General features: G+C 39.5%; 1 protein-coding gene across 5 annotated transcripts in view; it reads right to left on the reverse strand.

Moving 5' to 3' along the window:
• bru2 (bruno 2) overlaps window positions 1–22,321 on the reverse strand; it is a 61,685-nt gene extending 39,364 nt beyond the window's left edge. For 2 of the 5 annotated variants that reach the window (XM_089257396.1, XM_089257393.1), the window contains exon 1: window positions 3,728–4,008. Coding sequence is in view for 2 of the 5 variants with exons in the window: in XM_089257392.1 (XP_089113518.1) it covers window positions 7,190–7,238; window positions 10,979–11,061; window positions 12,959–13,221; window positions 17,349–18,112 (1,159 nt within the window). In the remaining 3 variants the exon portion in view is untranslated. Of the gene's footprint in view, window positions 1–3,727; window positions 4,009–7,189; window positions 7,239–10,978; window positions 11,062–12,958; window positions 13,222–17,348; window positions 18,531–22,052 lie in introns of those variants that run through there. The other 3 variants (XM_089257392.1, XM_089257391.1, XM_089257394.1) reach the window with 3 other exon arrangements.
• Between the last annotated feature and the right edge of the window lie 401 nt (window positions 22,322–22,722).

Genomic DNA, 22,722 nt, shown 5'->3' on the forward strand with positions numbered 1-22,722 from the left:
ACCAGGGACGCCTCAACGATAGACGCAGATACACAAACACATATAGATACAGATACAGATACATGGGCTATGGGCTACTGGGGATAAAAATGCAAACAGACGCCCGCAACAAAGCACTTGAAAAGGCTGAGAAAGGGAGGGGGTGCTGGCGAGAAGGGGGTGTGGAACACAAAAAAAAAAAATAAATAATAATAATATGCGGCATATTGAAACAGACGCAAAACCATTTTCGATAATTGAAAATAATAATTAAAATTCTCTGATTGAGGCGCATTCGCTTTTTGTTGTGCATCACAACAACTGACGTCCACAATTGGAGTGAAAGAAGCTATAAAAAGCAACAACAGCAATAACAACAACAACAATCGACAACAATCGACTTGCAGCTAACATACACAACAATTTGTTATTCAATGTTGAGTTTCAGGAAATGGGGTATATCGCAGTTGATAGACTCTGAACTTGGTAACTCAGACAGTTCTTAGCTCGAATTTCGTTAAACCTCAATTTGTTTACATTATATTACAGTCGATAGTTTAAGCAGCTGTCTATGCAGATCTAGTTCCAGGAATACTGGTTGCAAAGCATTCATTAGAATAATTGAAATTGATCAATATAGATTATTATTATTTGGAAATTGGGAAAAATCTAGAAATGTGTCTGATCTCTTATTTACAAAATATTTATAAATTGTACAGCAATAAGAGTTAATATTCCTCTTATTATATAATCTATTATTTATTTTTATTTTTTATTATTATTTTTTTTTATTACATTACTATAATGTATGCATCATAGTGTGGCACTTCTATCTCAGATCTCAAATATAAGTATTTTAAAACTTTTATATATTTTCTGCGACGCTTCTGAGTGCCAAATTTCTTGTCAGATCTCAAATTTGACATAAATCAAACCGAAAAATATTATTTTAAAATCTGTTATGTTATTACATACCCATAAATTAAAATTAATTTAAAAATGAGCAAAAATTAAAAAAAGAGTATATATATATATATATGTTTTAATCAATTTGCCATTTAACTAAAATCCTAGCAACCTCAAACGAAGAGCTGCTTACAGGGTAGCTGCAATGCTAGCAAGCTTGTCTCAAGCTCCCATTTTTCTCCACATTTTAATATGCAAAACTTGTCGCCTGCCTGGAGAATTGTATTGCTGTTGTTGCTGCTTCTTCTTTCAGTCAGTTTTTTCTTTGGTTTTTCCAATTCTTTTTGCTTTCGTCTCTTTGTCTTTTGTAGAGGCAAAGCCCGTTAGCCGTATTTGTGTCTTGTGTCCAGGCCATAGAAGTCATCGTTATGGTGTCCCCCAAGTGCGCCTGGCTTTGTTCAGTCTCCACCCCAGCCCAACCTCTGCCACCGCCTCTGGCTCTGCCTAGCTCCCGCTCGTTGGTTTTTTAGAATTTATGAGCGTTCTGCATTTGGGATTCCAAGTGCGTGATTTCTTCAATTAAATGCCCCAAAGTCTTTGGCTCTCATTGCAAGCAGCCGGCGGCAGTCCGAGTCGCAGCACTTGTTGAATGGCATTGCACAATCATGTGGCAATGTCTTTGACTCTGCGCAGCCCTTCCCCCCAGCGGCCCCCTTTAGAAAATGATGTATGTTAAGCATGCTCGTTTGTGGAGGGCGACAGTTCACAGCATTGTCTGCGCCATTCTAAGACTCTTTTGGACAATACTTGTGGTTCAAGCATAGCATTCAGCATAATTCTCAAACAATGACAATAGTTCAGTCAATAGCATAGCTGTGAATGCCAGAGAATATAATAGAATAGAATGGCATTCAGTTGTTTGCAATTATGGTTAAGAAATTACTTTGCCAACTTGTGCAATAACAAATTATTCACAATTGAAGTTGAAGTTGAAGTTGGGCAAGTAAAACGGAAATGGGAAAATTTGACTAATTACTCAAAGAGAATTCTCCTATCAGTATTTAGATTTAGGCTTAGGCAGGAAAGAGCACTCAATAACTTGGGCACTTAACGACACAAGAGACGGGAAACGCTAGCAGATAAAAAAGTATTTAAAAACTATTTGAAAGGTTTTCTATTATTATAGGTGAACGTTGATATATAATAAACTTCTCAATGTGTATTGTTCCTATATACTTCTACGCTTGTGAACTTTTCTCAACTTGTTGTCAGTTAAGAGACTTCATGTTCCAATAAATGTAATTTCTAGAGCTTTGTGTTTCAGTTTTGTCTTCAAGCGATATTTCATTAGCTTTTGCTACGCACGGCAATTATGCGCATATTTCAATATAGGCGCAGCTCAAGCGTGCTGCATGTGAGTGTGTGTGTGTGTGTCTTGTGCCACATGACAAACTGCAGCTGCAACAAGGCGAAAACGCACTTGCAACACGCAATGCAGCGTTAAAAAACAATTTCTCCATTTGGTGGCATTCCACAGATGCTTTTAGCAATGGCTCGATGCGGGCCACGCAAGCGCAACTAGAATCACACATAGACACAGATACATATGGAGCGAGAGCTGCAGAGACAGCTAAAGTATCTGAAGTATTTGAGATACATATACACAAAGATCAATCATTATGGCTGCTGATAGATACTTGTGGGCTTAGTAGAATTGGAGATGAAGACAGAATTATAGATAATGTATCTGTGATATTGACAGACAGATACATATAGCTAGACAGGTCAAAGTAGTACATTGCTGCAGAATATTGATACATAAATAAAGTATCATTGAAATGTAAAATCTATCTATAAAATAGGTAGGATTTTTACTATAATCAGCAAAGTCAAAGCTAAAGTGATGAGATTAAGTGTCTTTGAAATAAAGATACAGATAAAATATTCCATGAATAGGCAGAAATATATACGATATGTGTCTACATATATAGATGTATTATTCAATAATGTATCTCATTCATAATATTTCTTATACAAACAATATTATACAATATTACTTGGTTGCATTGCTAAAGATAAAGCACATATTGATTGAGATACATATCGGGCAACAGCTTGAGATAAAATAACTGCGAATGTGCGCAGTTCACTTGAATCAAAACAAAAAGACAAAAACAGAAAACAGCTGAGTTAATAACGGCTCAATTGCTGGCTAATATACATACATGTCTATAAAATATATGTACATTGTATATATGAAGTATATAAGCAAAAGCGAAATTGAATGGAAATTGAAATTGAAATGAAAAACTGGTTGCGATCGTTGCGATCCACAAAGCCAGCGAGCGGGTGGGCGGGGGCACAATAATAATTAACCAGCTGTAGGAGCCGAGATATTGAGAAGCCGGCTCGAGCGAGTGAGTCAAGCAGCGGCGGATGCTGCTGCTGCATTTGTTCAGATTTATTAAATTTTTTATTTAATTTTAAAGTGTTTTTTTTTTGTCTTTAATTTTTTTTTGGTTTTTTTGTTTTGCTCTGTCTCAAAAGCATTCGGTCAATACGTATTGGCAATTTGCATATTGTGTTGTTGGCATTTATGAGCGTTGTTTACATTTTGGCAATTGGCAAAAGCCAAAAAAGATGTGCACAGAATTTAAGTGAGCATAAAACTAAATGTATATGTATTTATATGCATGTACATATATAGTACTCAATGTGCTGTTGCTGTAAACACTTGATATTTGTAAATAGATTTCTTTTGAACTTTCGAGCAATTTCAAAATAATTGTTGATTAATTAAAGTTAAGTGCGCGACATTTCCAATAAAATTGATTTTGATTACTTTTCAAATTTAGTTTCAATTCACTTCAATTGAGCGTGCACAGTTATTTAATTTAAAGAATTTCCTTTATTGTTTACTTTGCGGGCAGCAAATTGAAAAGCGTGCGCGATCGATCGACTGACGGCTGCGGCGAACTGCGGCAAACTGCGGCGACAAAATATTCTATTGGAATACACGCTCACGTTTGACAAATTGCGCGCGTGAGGAGCTATCGATGCGACCAACCGACCCGTCCGACCATCCGTCTGACTGACTGCGTCTACACTGAACAACCAACTGTGTGTAACAGCAACAGCAACAGCAAAAGCAAAAGCAACAGCAAAAGCAGCGGCAAAAGCAGCGGCAGCAGCAGCGGCTGGGGGCTTTTGGCTTTGGGCCGATCGTCAATTGCGCTGCACTTTGAATTTCATTTGCTGCCTGGCGCCTGGCAATGCTTATGCCGGCTTGCGCTCTCTGACGGCTAGCCCACCCGCTCTCTCGCCCTCTATCTCTATCTCGCTCGCGCGCTCTCTCTTCGCGCACAGCTGTTGCTGGCGAGCGCGCTCTCTTCGCCACTTGTGGCTTAGTCAAAGTCAATTAGTTACGCTCTTTGCTTGCGTTTTGTCTTGTTTGTTTATGTTTGTTTCGCGCACTTCTCGCTGCCGGCTGACTCAGCGTTTTCATGTTGTTGTTGCTGTGGTTTGTTTTAGAGTTCAAACAAGATGATTGACGGACGTCTCTCTCGCTTTAGCACAAGCGCTGCACAGTGAGTCTTGTTTTAGTATTGCTAATGGCGGCGTCTTGTAAAGTAACGGCTTGTAATTCAAAGCTTGCAGCGCCAGTAAAACGACTTTGGCGCCCAATCTAACCTCAGTTCACAGTGCTGGCAATTTTAAGTGCATAAAGATGTAGCTAAAGGAGGAATGTGCCACATATAAAAAAAAGTTATGCAGGCATTGAAGATGCTAAAGACAGCCATTGCCCATGAGAAGGTTGGACAACTTGTGATATGCTCTTCAATAAATGAAAATCATTTTCCAAAACAAATTTACGGCGCTTTAAATAGGCTCCACACAAGACGGCCAAGCCCTGTATAAGAAATTGTTGCTGAGCAGAGGCTTCACTGTGTTTGCAGCTCAAGTGTTTCAAACAATACTTTTTGTTAGCTCAGACACGGTTTTTCTGTTATTCACCGAATTTCACAATATTTAACACATTTAACGGCGAGTTAAACGAAACGCTGCTCACAATTAGCAACTCGGGCATAGCCCTAACGAACTGCGACTATTTAGGTTTGTAAATGTATCTGTTGGATACACAAGTGAGCGCATGTATCTAAAGAGGCGATCACGTCAGCTGCTAAACGAGCAACAAATGTGCGAAAATCAATTGAGGCGCACTTGATGAGGCCATGTCTCGGCAGCATAGAAAAGCGCTTTGTATAGCCCGTAGAATGCCGTAATTGAATTGAAAACTGTGTTAATGTGACCAGCAGCAAAAGTATCTAACAGATGCACAGACACAGACACAGACACAGATACAGACACAGCTACAGATGCAGCAAATTGCACGAGCATGAAAGCATGCATTTAACTCAATCGCAGATCTGAAGATACCGCACCATGAGTTGCCACGTCGCCATGGAACTGCCGGAGTAGGGCATTGTAGGGTGTCCACCCTACACAAGTTGTCAGCGCCTGAAAACTTCACAAATTAATATGCTCATTAATTAGAAAGCCACGGCGGCGTAAATAAAAGTGTGCGTAAAAGTGCAGAGACACTGCACAGCATACATAATTAATTTGCCATGATTGGTCAGGCAGCCCAGGCCAGAGCGACAGAGATAGACAGGCGAGAGCGAGACAAAAGAATGCTCGAGCAGTGAGCAAGTATTCAAAGCAGCTAACAGCAAAAGGGCACCGACGAAACGGCTAAAAGTGTTTAGAATTTCTGGCATCTTGTCAAGTGTCGCCAAAACATTTGGCAAAACATCCAAGGGGCAGGATGGACGGAGAGGGGAGGGGGGCGGGGCAGTTGAAGGGTAAGAGAGTGTAAGGCAAATTTTGCACTTGTTGCATTTGCGTATTTTGTGTGGCATTTGAAATTGTGCGGCATTTATGCATCTTTCTTCCTCTTGTTGCCAATATGCCCTACTACATTAGGGGTAGTCCGCTAGTTGAGTGGGATGCAGAAATGCTAAATATAAAATTGGGTTAATGTGGAGCTGAAGCTTGCTGGAGATTATTCAAATAATATATATATTTTTATTATATATATGCTTTTATACCAAAATATATTGTTTGCACTCCAAATGAATATGTTAGGGCATAGCGTATTCTCTCTTTGTATGTTTAAGCAATTGTTGTATGCAATTTTTAATAGCTCTTTTATGACCACGCCTTGTTATCATTAATTTTCTTGGCACCCAAAATTATAAATCGTCTTAGATAATGTCTAGCCATGCACTTCCAACTAGAGAACTCTTTCCTCTGCTTGTATACTCTTAATTTAGTATAAAATTTGTGCGTTACGTATTTTTAAGTTTGTGATTTATTTTTGTCACGCGTACAGCGTGACGCACACGACAACAAAAACAACCAATAAAATTATTTATTTTTTTGTGCTCGTTGAACAACTTAATGGACGTTGAGAAGAGCCAAAAATTGAACAGTCTTAAGACAGAATGAGTAAATATAATAAATATGAATATGATTAAAAATCTCATACAAATTTACATTTCCTGAAAAAGAAGATCTGAGAAAAGCAGATAATGATTTTTAAATTAAGTAAATGGGACATATTTGAGGTAGATGAAATGGAGAAGAAGAAGCAGAAAGCGGGATAGATATATCAAAAAAATCTTATAGACAATATGAGAATTGGCAACGCAGATCTTCATAATCAGAAAATGTGCTCAATGAATGCCCGAAACAAGTTTTCATATACGATTAAAATCATTAAGACCAGCTAGACAAGAAAACGGAAACGGAAATGCTCTCTAAAATGCCTTCGTTTGGTTGGCAATGATGAACAGGGTTGCCACATAGTCAACAAATAGTGGTAGGCCTTGATACGCAACAGAAGAAGGGGCGCACACTGTCAGCTGTTAGTGTGCGTGTGTGTTAGAGTGAACGTGCCTGGCTAACAGTTGCGAGCTTGTTGAAATTGTATTTATTCAAAGAACTTAAGTTTTCAATGCCAGAGACAGCAGCAGAAACAGAAAAACAAAGACAAAGAAAAGACAAAGACATCGAATCTAATCGATTTAGTGGGCCGCCGCAAGGCCTGCCCATAGCTAGCATATGCCGCCCGGGCCATTATTCATGCATATGGTAGGCGCATGTCTCCGATACAAGCTGCGATTAAGACCACAAGACAGAGCCATAAAAACTGGCCAACATTCTCGGCAATCAGCCAGACAAAGGATTTAAAAAAAAATAAAATGGAGTTTTTTCTTTTTATTTCTCTGTTGGAAAAACTTACCATTTCTGTTCTCACTGTCTGCCGGCTTCATTTGAATGGGATGATGCATCTGTAAAAGGCAAAAGAAAGAGAGAGATGATTAAGTCAGAGCAGCATAGCATTAGCAGAGCAAAGAGCATGGAGCGCTGCTCGGGTTTCCCATTCTAACAGTTGCCAACAGCTGCTGAATTGCAATTCAGACTCGGGTGCTATGGAAGACACATGAGTTCTGTTCCCCTTTACACTCTCACACACACACATACACAGAGACAGCCATCCTGCTGATAAGTTTTTCAGTTACCTTTCCATCCTTGCAATGCTTTGAAGATTTCATTACTTTGATACGAACAAAGTGCAACAAGAACATTGCCACAAAAGGCAAGTGCAAAGGCCAACAAATGTCCCTACAGGCAAAGTACGGAGGAGCTGGATTCTGGTTTGGGTCTGGGGCCCTAGTGTAAGTCCATTTCATTAACGTGGCCATTAGCACTTCTGCAATTGAACGCGCAGCCTTTAACAATTTTTAATTTATTTTACATTCATTGAGCAAACCGATAAGGCTCTCAGTCTAGGTCTCAGTCTCCTGCTCTAGGCTGTCCTCTCTGCTAGGACCTGATAGGATAGACGGAACGGGAGGGGCAGTGGCAGCACTTGGCAAGTCCCGCTGCCATTACTTTGATTTCAATTAACTTTTCATTCAGTTAAGAGGCGCCAACAGCGGCGAATGATAATAATAATACTTGCAATCATATTAAATTCGCGTCAATTGATAGTCTTTTACTTCTACATTTTTTTAACTTTAGCGAGAATTCATTGGGAAACAAGTAGAGTGCGACTGAATAGAAGATGCCCTATATCTTAAGTGGGAATAATTTAAATTTAAAAAAATATAAAAATATAATAATTAAAAGCATAGGAAGCGATAGTTAACCAATTGTTGACATTAAAATAGATTCAAAAATATATTTAAAGTAAGTTACTTAAACTTAATAACGTATATATTCAATTTCTGCCTAGCTGTATAAACCTATACTTATCGATTTGCCAAAATATATAAACTAGAGAATTTTATGGTGGACAATTTTTTAATTGTAGGCATATAATCTCATATAATATCTCACGATCATTGAGCATTTCAAGAATTTATAAATTGGGCAGCATAGGAAATCAGAGAGGTATATACGATTTTCCTTTTCACACTTACACACTTGCACTTACATAACTCTTCTGTATACCCTTTTTTCTAATGGGCTACGCGGAAGCAAAAACTTGACCGTGCGATGACAAAGAGCAGCGCTAAGTGAATGAATGAATGAGTGACTGGCTGAGTGAGTGACTGACTGATTGAACGAGTGGACGAGTGACTGAATGAGTGACTGTTGTGTTGGAGCTGAAATTGAAATGAAATGCTCAAGAACTCGACAAGTTGTGCTTGATGTCTGGCCGGCCTAGCTAGCCTGCCTGTCTGTCTGTCTATCTGTCTGGTCAAAAGGTTTTGCACAAATTACGAGAAAATGTCACTGCCTCAGCTGCTGCTGCTGCTACTGCTGCTGCTGGCAGTGCCACAAATTGCCTTCCACTCTCTCACATTGTTGCGTCATTTTGCTGCTCTATTATTCAAAATTGACAGTTGAATGAGTTAAGTGGCCTGTCCAGGATATCGCTCCGGCTGCTACTCTTTTCCCAGCCCATGGAGCGGCAAGCTCCCGCTCTGCCGAGCCCCTTCCCAATTTAGCTGTCCGTTTGTGTAAGGCTCGGCTCTGGATATGTATTGAACCCGTGTACACAAATTGTTACCCTTTTCACTCTAATGACAATTGGCTTAGCAAAACGATTTGCTACCGAGCTGTTCATTTATTTGCATTTCTTTGGCAGTTCCTAATCTATTTTTTTAAATTTGTTTTTCGATATTTCATTTGTGATTGCCGTTCAAATTGTCAATTAGCTATCAAAATATACCGTTACTCTTTACTTTTAGCTAGGTTAACACAAAAGACGCGGAAGGGTAAAAGAACACTGCAAGAATTCTAACAGAATCCATATAAATGTAAGAAAAAATATGTAATAAAAAAGTTTATATTTGCTTTTGATTCTCAAAAAAAAAAAATAAAAGAGAGAAAAGGAGGAAATACTGCAAAAAAATCAATTTAAATAGTTTAAAAAAATTTATAAAAGAAGAATAATAACTATATGTTTTTATTTAAATGTGCATATATTTATATATTTATTTTATTGAATTACAAAAATATGAAAATTACTCAGAATAAAAAAAAAAGTTGCAGCTACTTTTATATTATAATTATGCTAGCATTAAAATATTTATCAAATCGCTCACTAAAAATAATTTAAATTTATTTTAACATTCATTTCTTAAAGCTCTCTCTCCCAACTGTGTTTGTCTCTCTCGCTAACATTTTACAGAGCAAGCACATGTAAAGCCAACACAAAAAATTATTGCATACTTTTGGGCTGCACGAAAAAATAAATCGCATTTGTCGAGTTTTCCAGTGTAATCACTTTTCCGGGCAATCCAAGTGCGTCACAACTGCGTCTTTTCACACGTGCCACACAACAAAGACGAAAGCAGAAAAAACCCGACCAAAAGGGCCACTTAACTCACACACACGCAGGCGTAGACTTATACACATGTACGTATGTGGTCTATATATAGAGCGAATTGGTCAGTTCAAAACAAAATATTTATTGAAGCCGTTGACAAGTTGGGCCCACACAAACATGCAGATGCCTGTGTGCGTGTGTGTGTTGTGTGTTTCGTCCGTGTGTATGTGTGTGAAAATACCGACGTTTTAACGTCTGTTTACCTATCGATTATTTCAGGTAAATTAAGTAGCTCTTGCAGAGCAGCAGACATTGGGAGGGCTTGGTGGTTGTTCAGGCAGCCTGCCAAATGCATTAAGGGATCAGACATCCCCTCACACACACATGCATAGCTGGGCACTTACTTATACAAACAAAGTGCTTGTATATATAACTATATACACACATACATACGTATATATGTATGTACATGTATACCTGGGCATTGATCATTATTTTGACAATTACACATGTGGCGTCATTTGCCACATCCTTTCTACCCCCCCTATCCCTCCCCCACCTCACGCCCTTGCTCTTGCTCTCTCGCTCACTTGTTTTAGTGCCATTGGATTTTCCATTAACAATTTGAATATGTAAATGAAGTAGCTGACTGCGAGCTGGCTGCAAAGGCTAGCTAGTCGTACATACCTAGAGACCGATATGTGAGTATGTATTTTGAGTAAGGGTAGTCCCTTTACAGTGTTTGCCTGTGCGTGAACGCTTCATTTAATACGTTAACAATGAGATTGTCCTCAATAATTGAATCCACTAATTGACTGATGATTACATTTGTGTTGGCCACACAACAACAGAGCTACGGCCACGCCCCCACGACCACGTATGTAGCTCTCTTGTGCGCGTGTGTGTGTGTGTATGTGTGTGTGCACATATCGAATAACTAGCTATTAGAAATTTTAGGTATATTGTGGTAAACTATGTCATTCGATCGATCGATGAGCGCCAGTGGTTGACTTTCTCAAGCTGCATTATTTAGAAAGCAAAATATATCAAATTCGACGAAAGTGAAATACGTAGAAGAATTAGAAAGAGAAATAACGCGCACATTGACAAATTACATACAGAAGATATACATACGAAACACATACATACACATACAGAACGTAAAACGAGCAAGTCAAAGCGCTAGCTACATATACATATGTAAAATTATAGAATATTGTTGATTGGGGGTATTCCCTTTTGTGTACTTACCCCATCCAATGTTTTGATGTTGTGCAGCGCATCCTGGGCCCTCAAAGCCGCCTTGCGCGTATAGTAGGTGACAAAACAGCACCCTGCAAACGAAACAGAACGAAACAATCGATACAAATCGATACAAGAAATAGGCAAGTCGATAACAAAGTTCAAAAATCGATAGACAATTACACAAACATATGATACAAGGACGTCAAAAGTAATTTATTCGTCGGGACTGTAAACATTGCACACTTCTCTATAGATCTCTATAGATATCACGATATACATACGTATATAGTATATATCATGCATGGTACAAACTTTTTGTTTATGTAAATACAATTTAACTTGGGCATGCAACAGATTTCGTACGTTAAATGTTTGTTGTAGGACGAGAGACGAGCGCATCATGCGAGCCATGCAGAGATAATGATGGACAAATTGAATACGTGGGTGGTATATATAGAGATGTAAGTATATACATTTATGGCGTATGGTGGCTGCTGCGTAACACTTTTATACGCCCGAGCTTTATCATGAGTAAACGGACACTACTTATAAATGCTCAGCGAGAATAATAGTCTGTTTTACCAGCTCTACTAAAGGGCAATAATCGATACAAAAAATACTCCTTGTGTATATGGACAGATAGCTAGCCTAGTAGTTGCTAAAATAGACAGTATATATGTCACCTAACTTAGTTAAAATACAATACAGTCACGTATGCTAGACTAACGATATATCGATAACATATCGAGCATGATCAATAACATATTGAGTATGATAATTCGAGCTATTCAAGTGAGATGCTAAGAAAAGATTTTGTCACTTCGAAATTAAAAGACAACTAGTGATAAATATTTATATGTTGTATATTTATCGATTAATTTCTAAAAAAAAACCATATATATATGTATTGGCACTAATCAATAAATAAAGCTTGTGGTAATGTAAAAACAAAATACATATTTAATTCAAGAGTCCTTACATAGAACGCGAAATACGTGTGGCCATCAGATTTAAATTAAACCATAAGTTATAAGAGTCTTAAAATCGATTGTCTCATTCTTAATTACTTAAATAAATAAATAAAGAAATAAAATTTATATATTTAATATATTCATATCAAAATCGGAAAACAACATATTAGATATAGAATTCGACCTAAAATGTCCATCAATTTGTTATTTATCGAAATTTCCTGAAAGCTGTATAAATCGATCGATGATAGTTTATTTATTAATGGCTTTGCTGCACGCCTCAAGCCTCTACAACTCAGCGTCGGTGGTAATCGCCTTACGCTACCTTCACTCTTACTCAACGTGTATTAAGCTTGGCCACAAACAACTCTTATGCTGCCATAAGCCTAATCTGGTCATATGAAGAAGATGGAGAGGGAGAAGGAAAAGTAGATGCAGAAGGAGAAGTGCCGGAGTCGCAACTATAAGTATATCCGATCATTGAGAGGCAACAGCACGCCTGGCCATAAATATGCATAATACAATTTCAACTTTTCATAAAAGTTTGCAAGCAAATGCCCAAATTATTCAAATACCCAATAGAATTAATCCAGCTCGATGTGTGTGCGTGCGTGTGTGTGTCTGTGTGCGTGTGTGTGTGGCAATTATGGCCAATTACCATCGAGGCTGGCAGAGAGAGAGAGAGAGAGAGAGAGAGAGAGAGAGAGAGAGAGAGAGAGAGAGAAAAAAAGTTGAGAGTCAACACCCGGTCTGGAGCGTGGAAGGTGTTAGCCCTAATGTTGTTGTGTGCGCTCGCCATAATCGTATTACTTGATGTTAATGTAAGGCCCCGCACCTGGCTTAAAAGGGTGCGCTTCGGAATTTACGGGCGTTGTTAAAAATCATTGAGAGGGAGCCAGAGAAAGAGAAGGAGAAGGAATAGGGGAGAGATGGAAAGAGGAGAAGAGATGTGGCGAGGTCCACCCCTAGGGCCCCGCTCGCCAATTAATCCGCACATTTATATGCGTGCACTCACCTCGGCTAATCGATGTGACCTTATCTCGCAGCACATTCAGCGTGTGGACCCGTCCGAACTGCTCGAACAGGCGTCGCAATTTGAGCTCATCCCATGTCTTGGGTATCTGCCCCACAAACATTTTAATGTTGTCCGCATCCGGCTGATCCTTGGCCAGCTCCGTATCGCCAGCAGTTGTGGTATCCATGGCATCCGTTGCCTCGCATTTAATGGCGGGCAGAGAGTCCGCCGGCTGCGTCTCCGTCTCAGCGCCATGCGAGTCGCTGCAAAAGCCACAAAAATATAGTCATTATAAATCAGGCAATTTTCACACACACACATACACATTCATAGCTATAGAAGTTGCTGGCCAAAAAAAGTTTGCTCGGTAATTCCATTGAACTTTTATGGCCAACATATTGAACATGGCTAAAACAAAGCTTTGCTTCTACCCACTCGTTTGCTCTGTGTTTGCTAACTTCATTTGCTAATGACAATAAAAAACAACAAGCTGGACAACAATGCTTGGCGAGGCGTGAATGGGAGCTCGATATGTGTGGGCGTAGCCAAAGAGAAAGGAAGAGGGACAGAACGAGAGAGAGATAGAGATGGCAAAGCTGCGCAGTGCATAAAATACAAATACTAATTGTTATTAGCAAACTAATCTAATCTAAAAAGTTGTAAACGTTTTTACTTTGTTTCTCTGTGGCTGACCACCACCCGCGCCTTAATGTGTATGTGTGTGTGTGTGTGTCCATTGAATGGTCCATTTGTGGCTTCACTTGGTTACTTCACTTCGAGTTTTTGTATGTTTCGCTCTCTCTATATTTTGGGGTTTTATTGGGTGTTGTTGATGGCCACACAAAATTGACTTTTGCTTGATGTCAACAGCAACGGCCACAATAACAATACCAACAACAACAACAACAACAGCAATAATAGCAACAACGCAATTAGCCACAACAAACACATAAACAAGCTGCTTTAGCAAATAAGCTCAAGTTGTCCAGCAGTCGAAGCAATAAATTTGAAATCTAATTGGTTTTCAGTTTTATTGAAGAAAATTCCAAGTGGATTGGATATTTAGGGGTAATAATTCTCAATGGATATTCACAGAAAGGGGTATATTTATAAAATAAGTTAGTTTTTTGATGTAATAAATAAATATAATTAAGTTAAGGTTGATGTAATAAAAATAAAGCCAACGAAAACCAAAAAAAAAACAAATTTATATAAATTAATTTTCATTAAATTATTTTTTTTTCATATACATATATCCATCATATTAATAAATTTTTTATATTAAAAATGAATTGAACAGAATTTATTTATTTTTTAAATTTTATATATTTTTGCTTTCATTGGCTTCTCTTTTATTATATCAATCTCAACTTAAGCTAACTAAAGCTCTCAATGATATTTTGGGTCAACATTCGTTATTCTGATATTTTGTGTATTTAGGAAATCTAAAAGTCTTGGGCCTAACCTCTCTCTATCTCTCCGGCAACCCTCCGCAGCTGCTAAATGAATTAAGCTATTCGCCATTCCGGATATTATCCAATTCAGATGCTATCTAGCTTAATTTTGCTTTCAGGCGCGCAGCATTTATGAACCTGCTGCCAGCGGAATTTACGAGCTGAATGAAGCTCTCCAAGGATGTCAGCAGGCACGCCTACTTTCTTATATTTATTGAGCGCGACAATGCCCGAGGGCGGCAAATGACAAAACGAACTTAATCTATTAGAGGCGGAGCGTGTCGCTGCCAAATAGGCTAGTGTCAAGGTGATAAATATTGCCCACAAGTCAAATGCAAAGTAGGCCAATGGGCGGGCCAAGCAGCAGCGGCAGCGCAGCCAACTGGGTATCAAAGCTGGCCCGGCCTGGCAGGCATAAATTAAAATCTGCGCCCAGCACGCAATTTTCTGTTGCCTACTTTTCGGGGCGCGCGCTTTAAATAAGAACGCTCAGCGAACAGGGGTGGCAGCTGGGGCAGGAGGGGGCCTACAGGTGCGCGACAGGTGTCGCTGTTGCCCCGCAGGCAATTATTTCGCTTTCAAAGTCGCACTGCCGCCTGGGGAATCCATCAGAGAGTCAGCGGCGCGCAATGGCTGCTCTCGTGGGAGCTGCGATGCGACGAGGGCAGCCAGCAACGGCAGCAACTGTTGCCGGCTTGAGTAGTTGCTGGCAGCGACTTGCGTCTTCGGCTCGCTGGTTTTCTTCGCATTACTAATTCAGTTTCATTTAAATGCGCCGCAGCTTAATGAGAAAATTGCCTGCGGTGGGCGCGCACTGGGATTTGCTTGAGCTTAGGCCGGGCAGGTGTTGGATTGCTGTGGCTCGATTTGAGTGAAATGTTTTCTGCTGCAGGCTGCTGCCACATGCGTTGCCATTCAAGTGAATGCGACGGCGGCTGGTGCTGCTGCTGCTGCTGCTGCTGCTTTCCTATCTATGCAGCGCCCTTTTTGCCACGCCCACGCCACGTCAATGCTGGCGCCGACAAAGCCGTGACGCGGCACTTAATTTATGATGGCAGTTTGTTATGTCGCGCCTGTCACAACAAAAACAAACAGTTCACGGCGCAAGATAGAGGACGCTAGTGACACAGAGAGACTCGCCGAGGCGGCAGGATAACAGTCAAGTGGCAGGAGTGGGCGATTGCAGCAAGGCGCATAAAAATGACCCAACATAAATTTAATATTCTTGCTTTATTATTTAATGGCAGCGCAACACGCTGTAGTAAAATGCCAACAGAGAGAGAGAGAGAGAGGGAAATGAGAGTGAGTGAGAGAGAGAGTGAGTGATAGGGAATAGCAGTTTCCCACTGGGGGCTGCAGCTATGCTCTATCTGCATTACAGCTTGTCACGTTGTCTTATCAACCACCACATCATCATTGTCGTAATCAGCATCATCATCATCATCATCATCATCGGCGGCGGTGCAGATAATGTAATGTTTTAATTAGCAGCGGCTGTCAATGATCATTAGCCGGGATGACGCTGCGACCTGCCCCCATTTGCCAATTAATAAACTTAATGCAATGCCAATTATCGTTAGTCAGCAGCGACCAAAGACTCTTCACTCGGCACGTTGTCACTTATTTTAATTGAATCGAGTCGATTCGATTCGCTGCGCTCTGTGGGCCACCCGCTCAAAAATGCCTGCCAACCAAATGGACAGCTGACTTCAGCTGCTGCCCCGGCTGCCTCCTGCCTCTGGTTTCCTCTATTTCTTTCTTCTACTTATAATTTCCGGGCAAAGGAACTTGTCGTAATGGGAAATGATGCAGCGGGCCATGGCATAACAATTTGAAATTCGATAGCGTCGACGGTTTTGGATATTTTGCAGAAAGGAAATTGAAATTTATATCTATCTAGCTAATATGCAAATTGATAAGAAATTAGCTAAATTATTGAAGTTTCGGAATGCAGCGCGCGATGCGCTGGTGTTTCCTTTTACGAAATGGACCAGAGCTGGAGTGAGCGAAGATGCAGCAATTCTTAGCTCGTAACATAATTGGATAAGAGAAGAGCTCTTAATATTTGATGAGTGCTAATGGCAACCACTCGAGAAGTTGTGTATGAACCGAGTGTGTACAAACCGAATGCAGCCGAGTCAACACTTTATAGATAATGGCTTGATTTATAACAATTAAAATAGCCTTATCAAATCAATCAAACATCTAAAGAGTTTACTTAGTTATGATAAGATCAGATAAGTATCCTGTCAGCTTGCAAACAACATAAGCAACATAATTGTAATGGCAGATTTTATTTCGTAAATAAATTTTTGAATGATATTAATAAAATGGGGCTCAACAATCATGGATATATTTAAAGGAGATATTTTATAGCTTGCAAAGCAAGTTCCGCTATAGTAGCTCTTGAAGGTGGTGGCGTCTAAGGACATCTACTAGGTCTAGAGCGGGGGCTAGCAAATCCCTACAAAGCTAGTCTTTTGAAGATATTTTTTATTTTTATTTTTATTGTTTATGCACCAATTACTTTTTAACAGCTTGATCCTACAATCGAGAGACCCCAAACTTCTGTATATGCAATGGAAATACCAATGTTGAATGAACAAGTTAGATCTCTCATCTATCAGGGATTGCAAACCCTTTACTAAATGTGGTACAAGTCTAATACTTTTGTATTAACTTCCGACAGTCCAACTCTGCCATTTCCTACTTTAGCTGCACATTACGAAACTCTAATGCACTTTCGTACTGCTCGCTAAATATGAATTCCTATAGCCTACTTTAAAGAGCTCGCCGACTAAATAGATAAAGCTCGCGTTAAGCCAGGCGAGGAGACCAAAACAAACAAATCATTCGAATGCAATTTGCAGTCATTAGGCGAAAAAAAGTAAAGTAACGCAACCGAATGGAGGCGGTGCAGGGTAGGCGTGACTCACCAATTTGTGGTGCCGCTGGCGCTCTGGTCGGCTAATGAAGTTCTGGAATTAATGCTGGAATTTAGCAGCGTCGATGTTGCAGTCGCTGATGCTGCTGTTGCTGTTGGTGCTGCTGCGGTTGCAGCTGCTGCTGCTTGCGTTGGCTCTGCTGCTGCTGCTGCTGTTGCAGTTGGTGTTGCTGCTGCTGCGGCTGGTAGGACGGCAGCGGCTGCATTTGCATTGGAATTTATTTGGTTTTGCAAAAGTGTTTCGAACAATGTTGTCGACATGCCGACGCCAACGCCGCCAGCAGTTTTGGTCATTGTCGTTGCTGTTGCTGCTGCTGCTGTTGCTGTTGGTATGCTGCTGCTGGGCCGCAAATATGGATGGAAACTTTTCGCAGCACCTGTAAAAGTTGTTGCCGTCGCAATGGCGCCCGTGGCAGGCGTTAGATTTTCTAAATACTTTACTGGTTGCTGCTGCTGTTGCTGGTGTTGTTGCTGTTGCAAGTTGTTATTGTTATTGCTATTTAAATTGTTAATGTTGTTGCTGCCGTTATAGAGACTGCTGCCATTGGCCATACCATTAGCGACAAGTGCAACAGGTGCTGTTGTTAGCATTGTTGTTGCTGTTGTTGTTGCTGCTTCTGTCGATGTTGTTGTTGTTGTTGCTGCTGTAGTTGTGTCTGTTGCTAGCGCAGCAGTTGCCACTGTGCCGCTTGTTGCTGTTGTTGTTGGAATGCCGCTTAGTTTGTCCGTGCGTTGTTTCAAAGATTGCAACATCATTTGTTTTATTTCACCTTTTTATTATTACTGCTCTCTCCCTCTCTCCGATTCTCTCTCTCTCTCTCTCACTCTCGCACACTTTGTAGTTCGGTCTCCCTCTGCTGCTGCTGCTGTCGCTAATTACTTTTAGTGCTGCTGCAACAGTTGCTGCTGCTATTTAGCGATGCTCCCCTTTTAATTTGCTGCGGCTTTTACTTTTATTAAAATTGTATATTATCTCGCATTTAATTGCTCCGCTGCGCGTTTCGTTTATCACAGTTTTATCCCTCACTAAAAACTTATTCACTTCTCTCCCACTCTCTTTCTCTCAATTTTTTTATACACTCTTTATTTGTTTATTTTGATTTGTTTATGTTCTCATTTGAGCAACACTTTGCACTAGCAACTATCGTGGACTCTGGTCAAGGCTTAGCGGCAACTGTAATTAAATCATAAGAGGGGAAAAAAATATTTGTTAATTATTTGTTAATCCACATTGCATACAGTTAATATAGACCCTGATGATATTCCCTGGATTAAATAAAACAAATATTTGAAAAACTATAAAATATGATGTACTTTTTATTTATGATATAAGAAATGAGAATATCTACTTGAGATTAAAGACCTATAGCAACTTCTCAATATACAAATTTAATGAGTTATTGACGAAATTATTTCAAAATAAGATCATATAATATTTATGATAATAATAATCCTTATAATTTATATTATTTTTCATACTTTTGTATGTATTTCAGACCCATAAAATTAAATTAAATTCATATAACAATTGCTTTAAATTATTTTAAAGTTTCGTATATTTATTTAATGTTTTCACTGCAAATTAATTGAAATAAATTGCCTTTACTTAAACAAAAAAAGAATGCCATTTATTGACATATTACAAAGCAATATTAAAATGCTTGCATTAAGTGCGTGTCATAGATAATTTAATTAAAATTTGAGCTAAGTACTTGATGCAAAAAAACGAGAAGAGCAACCACATAGTTCAACAAAACTAATGTGTTTTTTATAATTTGATTTTTATTAGTGAAATGGCAGCCAGATTGAGTCGTCCTTTTGCAGCTGGAGCAGCAGCTGCATAGCTAAGCGCATTTCAATGGACGCATATTGACAGACTGACCGCAGTGGCTGGCCACTTGACTGTCTGCATTGAAGTGCTTGGCTTTGATAAAGCGCCAGCACACACACACACACATGTCCGTTGTGGAGTGGCATGTAAACTGAACATGTTTGTAGCTGCCGCTAAACAGATAAGCATTTGAGTGCTTCAAAACACAAACACACACACACTCACAACTATATACATATATATATTTATATATATATTTTACCGCTGGCGTTCAGACCATGCGCTCAGCCATTCGCATTATGTTGAAGGCCCCAGCTAATTAGTTAAATTGAAATCAAATTATTTGTTGTCGCACTTGACTGACCACAGGCATGGGCGCCTTAATTAACGCGCTTCACATGCACACATTCACACACACACACACACACACACACACACACACACACACACGCATATGCACACACACTGACATGCTCGGTTCTGGCTTTTGAAGATTACCCTTATTATGCTCTGCTTGTGTGCCCCTTGAAAATTCCAGAGCCTTTCACATGGCGTATGCGCAACGCCGCACTCTGCCCAAATCTGGAGCTTAAATTTTTTGGGACCTTTAAGCTAGCGAAATTTCCGTCTTGAATTTTTCTATTATTTTTTAATAAATTGCAACGCTCGCATATTTTCGCGCTTTTCTATTTTCGTCTCTTTTTTATTGCTTTTTTTTTGGCGTCCGCTTCACTTGGCCAGACGCTGGCAACTGGCGACGTGTCGTGAAACGCTTGTTGCACCCCACCAACAAAAGATTCTCGATTTCGACGTCGATGTCGATGCTGTTGTTGTTGTTGTTGTTGTTGGGCTGGCAGCTTCGGTTTGCCAGCGGCATTGGGGCTGCCACGTTGCCACACGCTTATCCAGCGTCATCAAACGATGTCGACAACAACGGCGACGCCAATGCCTTTTGTATATATACATATATTTATCTATATATGTATGTGTATATATATAAGTATATAGTATATTTATTTTCAATAGAGCATATTAGATGAAGTAACTTTCTAACAGAGCTTGCAACTTTTAGAATTAAACAGTGACTATTAAAAAAAATCAATTAAAAGTTGTCTTTTATGCAGAGGTAAGAATATTTAATAAATATTAACTGAACTTGGTAACGTGAAACAGTGTAATTGTGTGCACATGGACATATATAATATCTGTTCTGATTATAGCCTGACAATAGAATACTTTAAAATAATAATTTTTTATTTATTTTATAAATAAAAGAAAATAAAAATTTTTAATTTTATAATTTAAATATGTAATAATAATAAAATAATTAATATATATAGTATAATAATTTTGTATTTGTGTTTAAAAATATATATATATATATTTTTTTATACATATTTTATTGTCAAGTCATAAAACTTTTTGCGTTCTTTGACTCGAATTTATCTTTTTCTAACATTCTTTTAGCAAAGTCGAGCAGCAAGAGCATTTGCTATTCGGCGTGTTATGCGTAAACTTGTTATTTGTTTGCGCTGCTGCATTATGAGCAGTTAACGTGCTGCTGTTGGTGCTCCTGCAGCTTGAACAGGCCACAAGCAGACGCCCAGCGGTGGCAGCTGTGTCATCCTCGTGGCTGCTGCTGCTGCTGTTGCTGTTGCTGTCACCTTGTAATTTTATTTATCTATTGATTATTGAGTATCTCTTTTCTATTTATTTGCCTTTGTTTGCACACGCAGCGTACTGACAGGCTGGGGCGATGAGAGACAGAGAGAGAGAGAGTCAACCCCCTTGCAGTCAGCTGCCCCTCACTTGTACTAAATATTGCGACTGGCATTTTTATTAAAGCTATTAGGGGTTGGGTATGTTCTACTATAGCTGTCATGTGTGTCTCTGTGTGTATGTGTCTGTAAATATTTGGTGCCACTGGCTGTTTTTTAATTAACTTTAGTGACAATATTTTGCACAGTTCGTAAGCCTCCCATGCCTGGCCTAATCTGCCCCTGCAGCAGCAGCAGCAGCAGCAACAACAACAACAACAGCAACAGCAGCAGCAGAGATAATCAAACTGTGTGCCCAAAGTATGCAAATGTAGGCAAGTGATTCTTAGGCCTGACCCAAATTCCAGTCGCTGCCTCTCACACACACGCACACACACACACACTCTGTCACCATCTCTAGCTATCGCTCTGGCATACTCTGGGTCTCTGTTTTGTGACAGTGACACTGCCGTTGACATCTCACAACTTGCACTCTATATAAGAATCACATGTCAGCAGGCGAAGCAAGGCAATATCCATGGGGTGTATGGGCACAACTGCACGGCACTGCACTGCACGTAACTACACTGCGCTACATACAGGCGTTTATGTTTGCGTGTATGTGTTTGTGTGCCTTTGGCTTGTGTCAGCTTCATTCACTTGTTGAGCGAGTTTTTCTTATCTTATCTAGTCTGGTTTGTGTGTTTGTATAGTGGGTTTTTATTGAGGTTCTTTTCGCTCAATTTATTTCGTTTTATTTTTATTTTTTTGGGTAACAGCGCACTGTTTATACATATATTTATATATGATCCAAATCCAACAGCAAATAGAATATCTACCTGCAACAGTAAGTTTAGCTAGCTAATCAGCTGTTATCTCAGAACATTGAAAACATTTTATCATAGCTTTCAGCTGCCTCGAAAAACGGCAAAGCATCAACGTCTAAATGCGTGTATCACTCTGTGTGTAATAGATTATGTGAGTATAATACAAAGTGCACTAATTGGCAATCGAAACTTTTTCAGTGTTTATAACAGTTGGTAGCACACAAGTATAGCTGTCGTATAACAGTATCGAGTAATTATTCAGCTTTTACGAATCTACTTACATATATAGATTTCCGTAGCTTACGCAAGCATCTTATAGATACAAATGTATCTGAAACAGTTTGGATGCGTTCTCAAGGTGCACTATTGAAAAGAACTTTGAGTTTCGGTTAACATATGCTACGCACTGGCTTCGCGTCGATATCTAACTGCACAAACGAAAACTTTATGAACACAGAGCGATACAGTTACTCAGAGACGGGCACCTCATCAGAGATTAGATAATGCACTCGCGAGTTGTATGTTCGAGCAGCGAAAGGCAACTAGCAGGCCGCCCAAAAATCAACTACAAGGTACCCCTTGATTTCATAATTATTTTCACACACTCACACAGGCTCCACTGTATGTGTGTGTGTGTTATCTGCAACTGATAAGAGCGCTTATCGCGTAATTGTTCGCTGATTGTTGTCAGCCCAGGCAGGTAAACTACGATAGCACGTCGTGCTCTAATCTATCTCTCTCTTTCACTCGCTTTCTCTGTCACTCACTGTCTCTCTCTCTATCTTGTGTAAATATTAGCTCTGTCCGCTTGCCTAAATAGGTCTCTCAATATAGTCTTTACTTTATCTCACTCTCACTCTCTTCCTCTTTCTCTCTCTCTCTCTCTGTTTCTGCGCTACCGTTAGCTCGTCATTTGTTTATTTTCTCAAGTCTTTATCATTTTTTTTTTTT

Source organism: Drosophila navojoa, chromosome 3, assembly GCF_054131105.1.
Source record: "Drosophila navojoa isolate 15081-1374.11 chromosome 3, UAZ_NAV_1.0, whole genome shotgun sequence".
Taxonomy (NCBI): domain Eukaryota; kingdom Metazoa; phylum Arthropoda; class Insecta; order Diptera; family Drosophilidae; genus Drosophila; species Drosophila navojoa.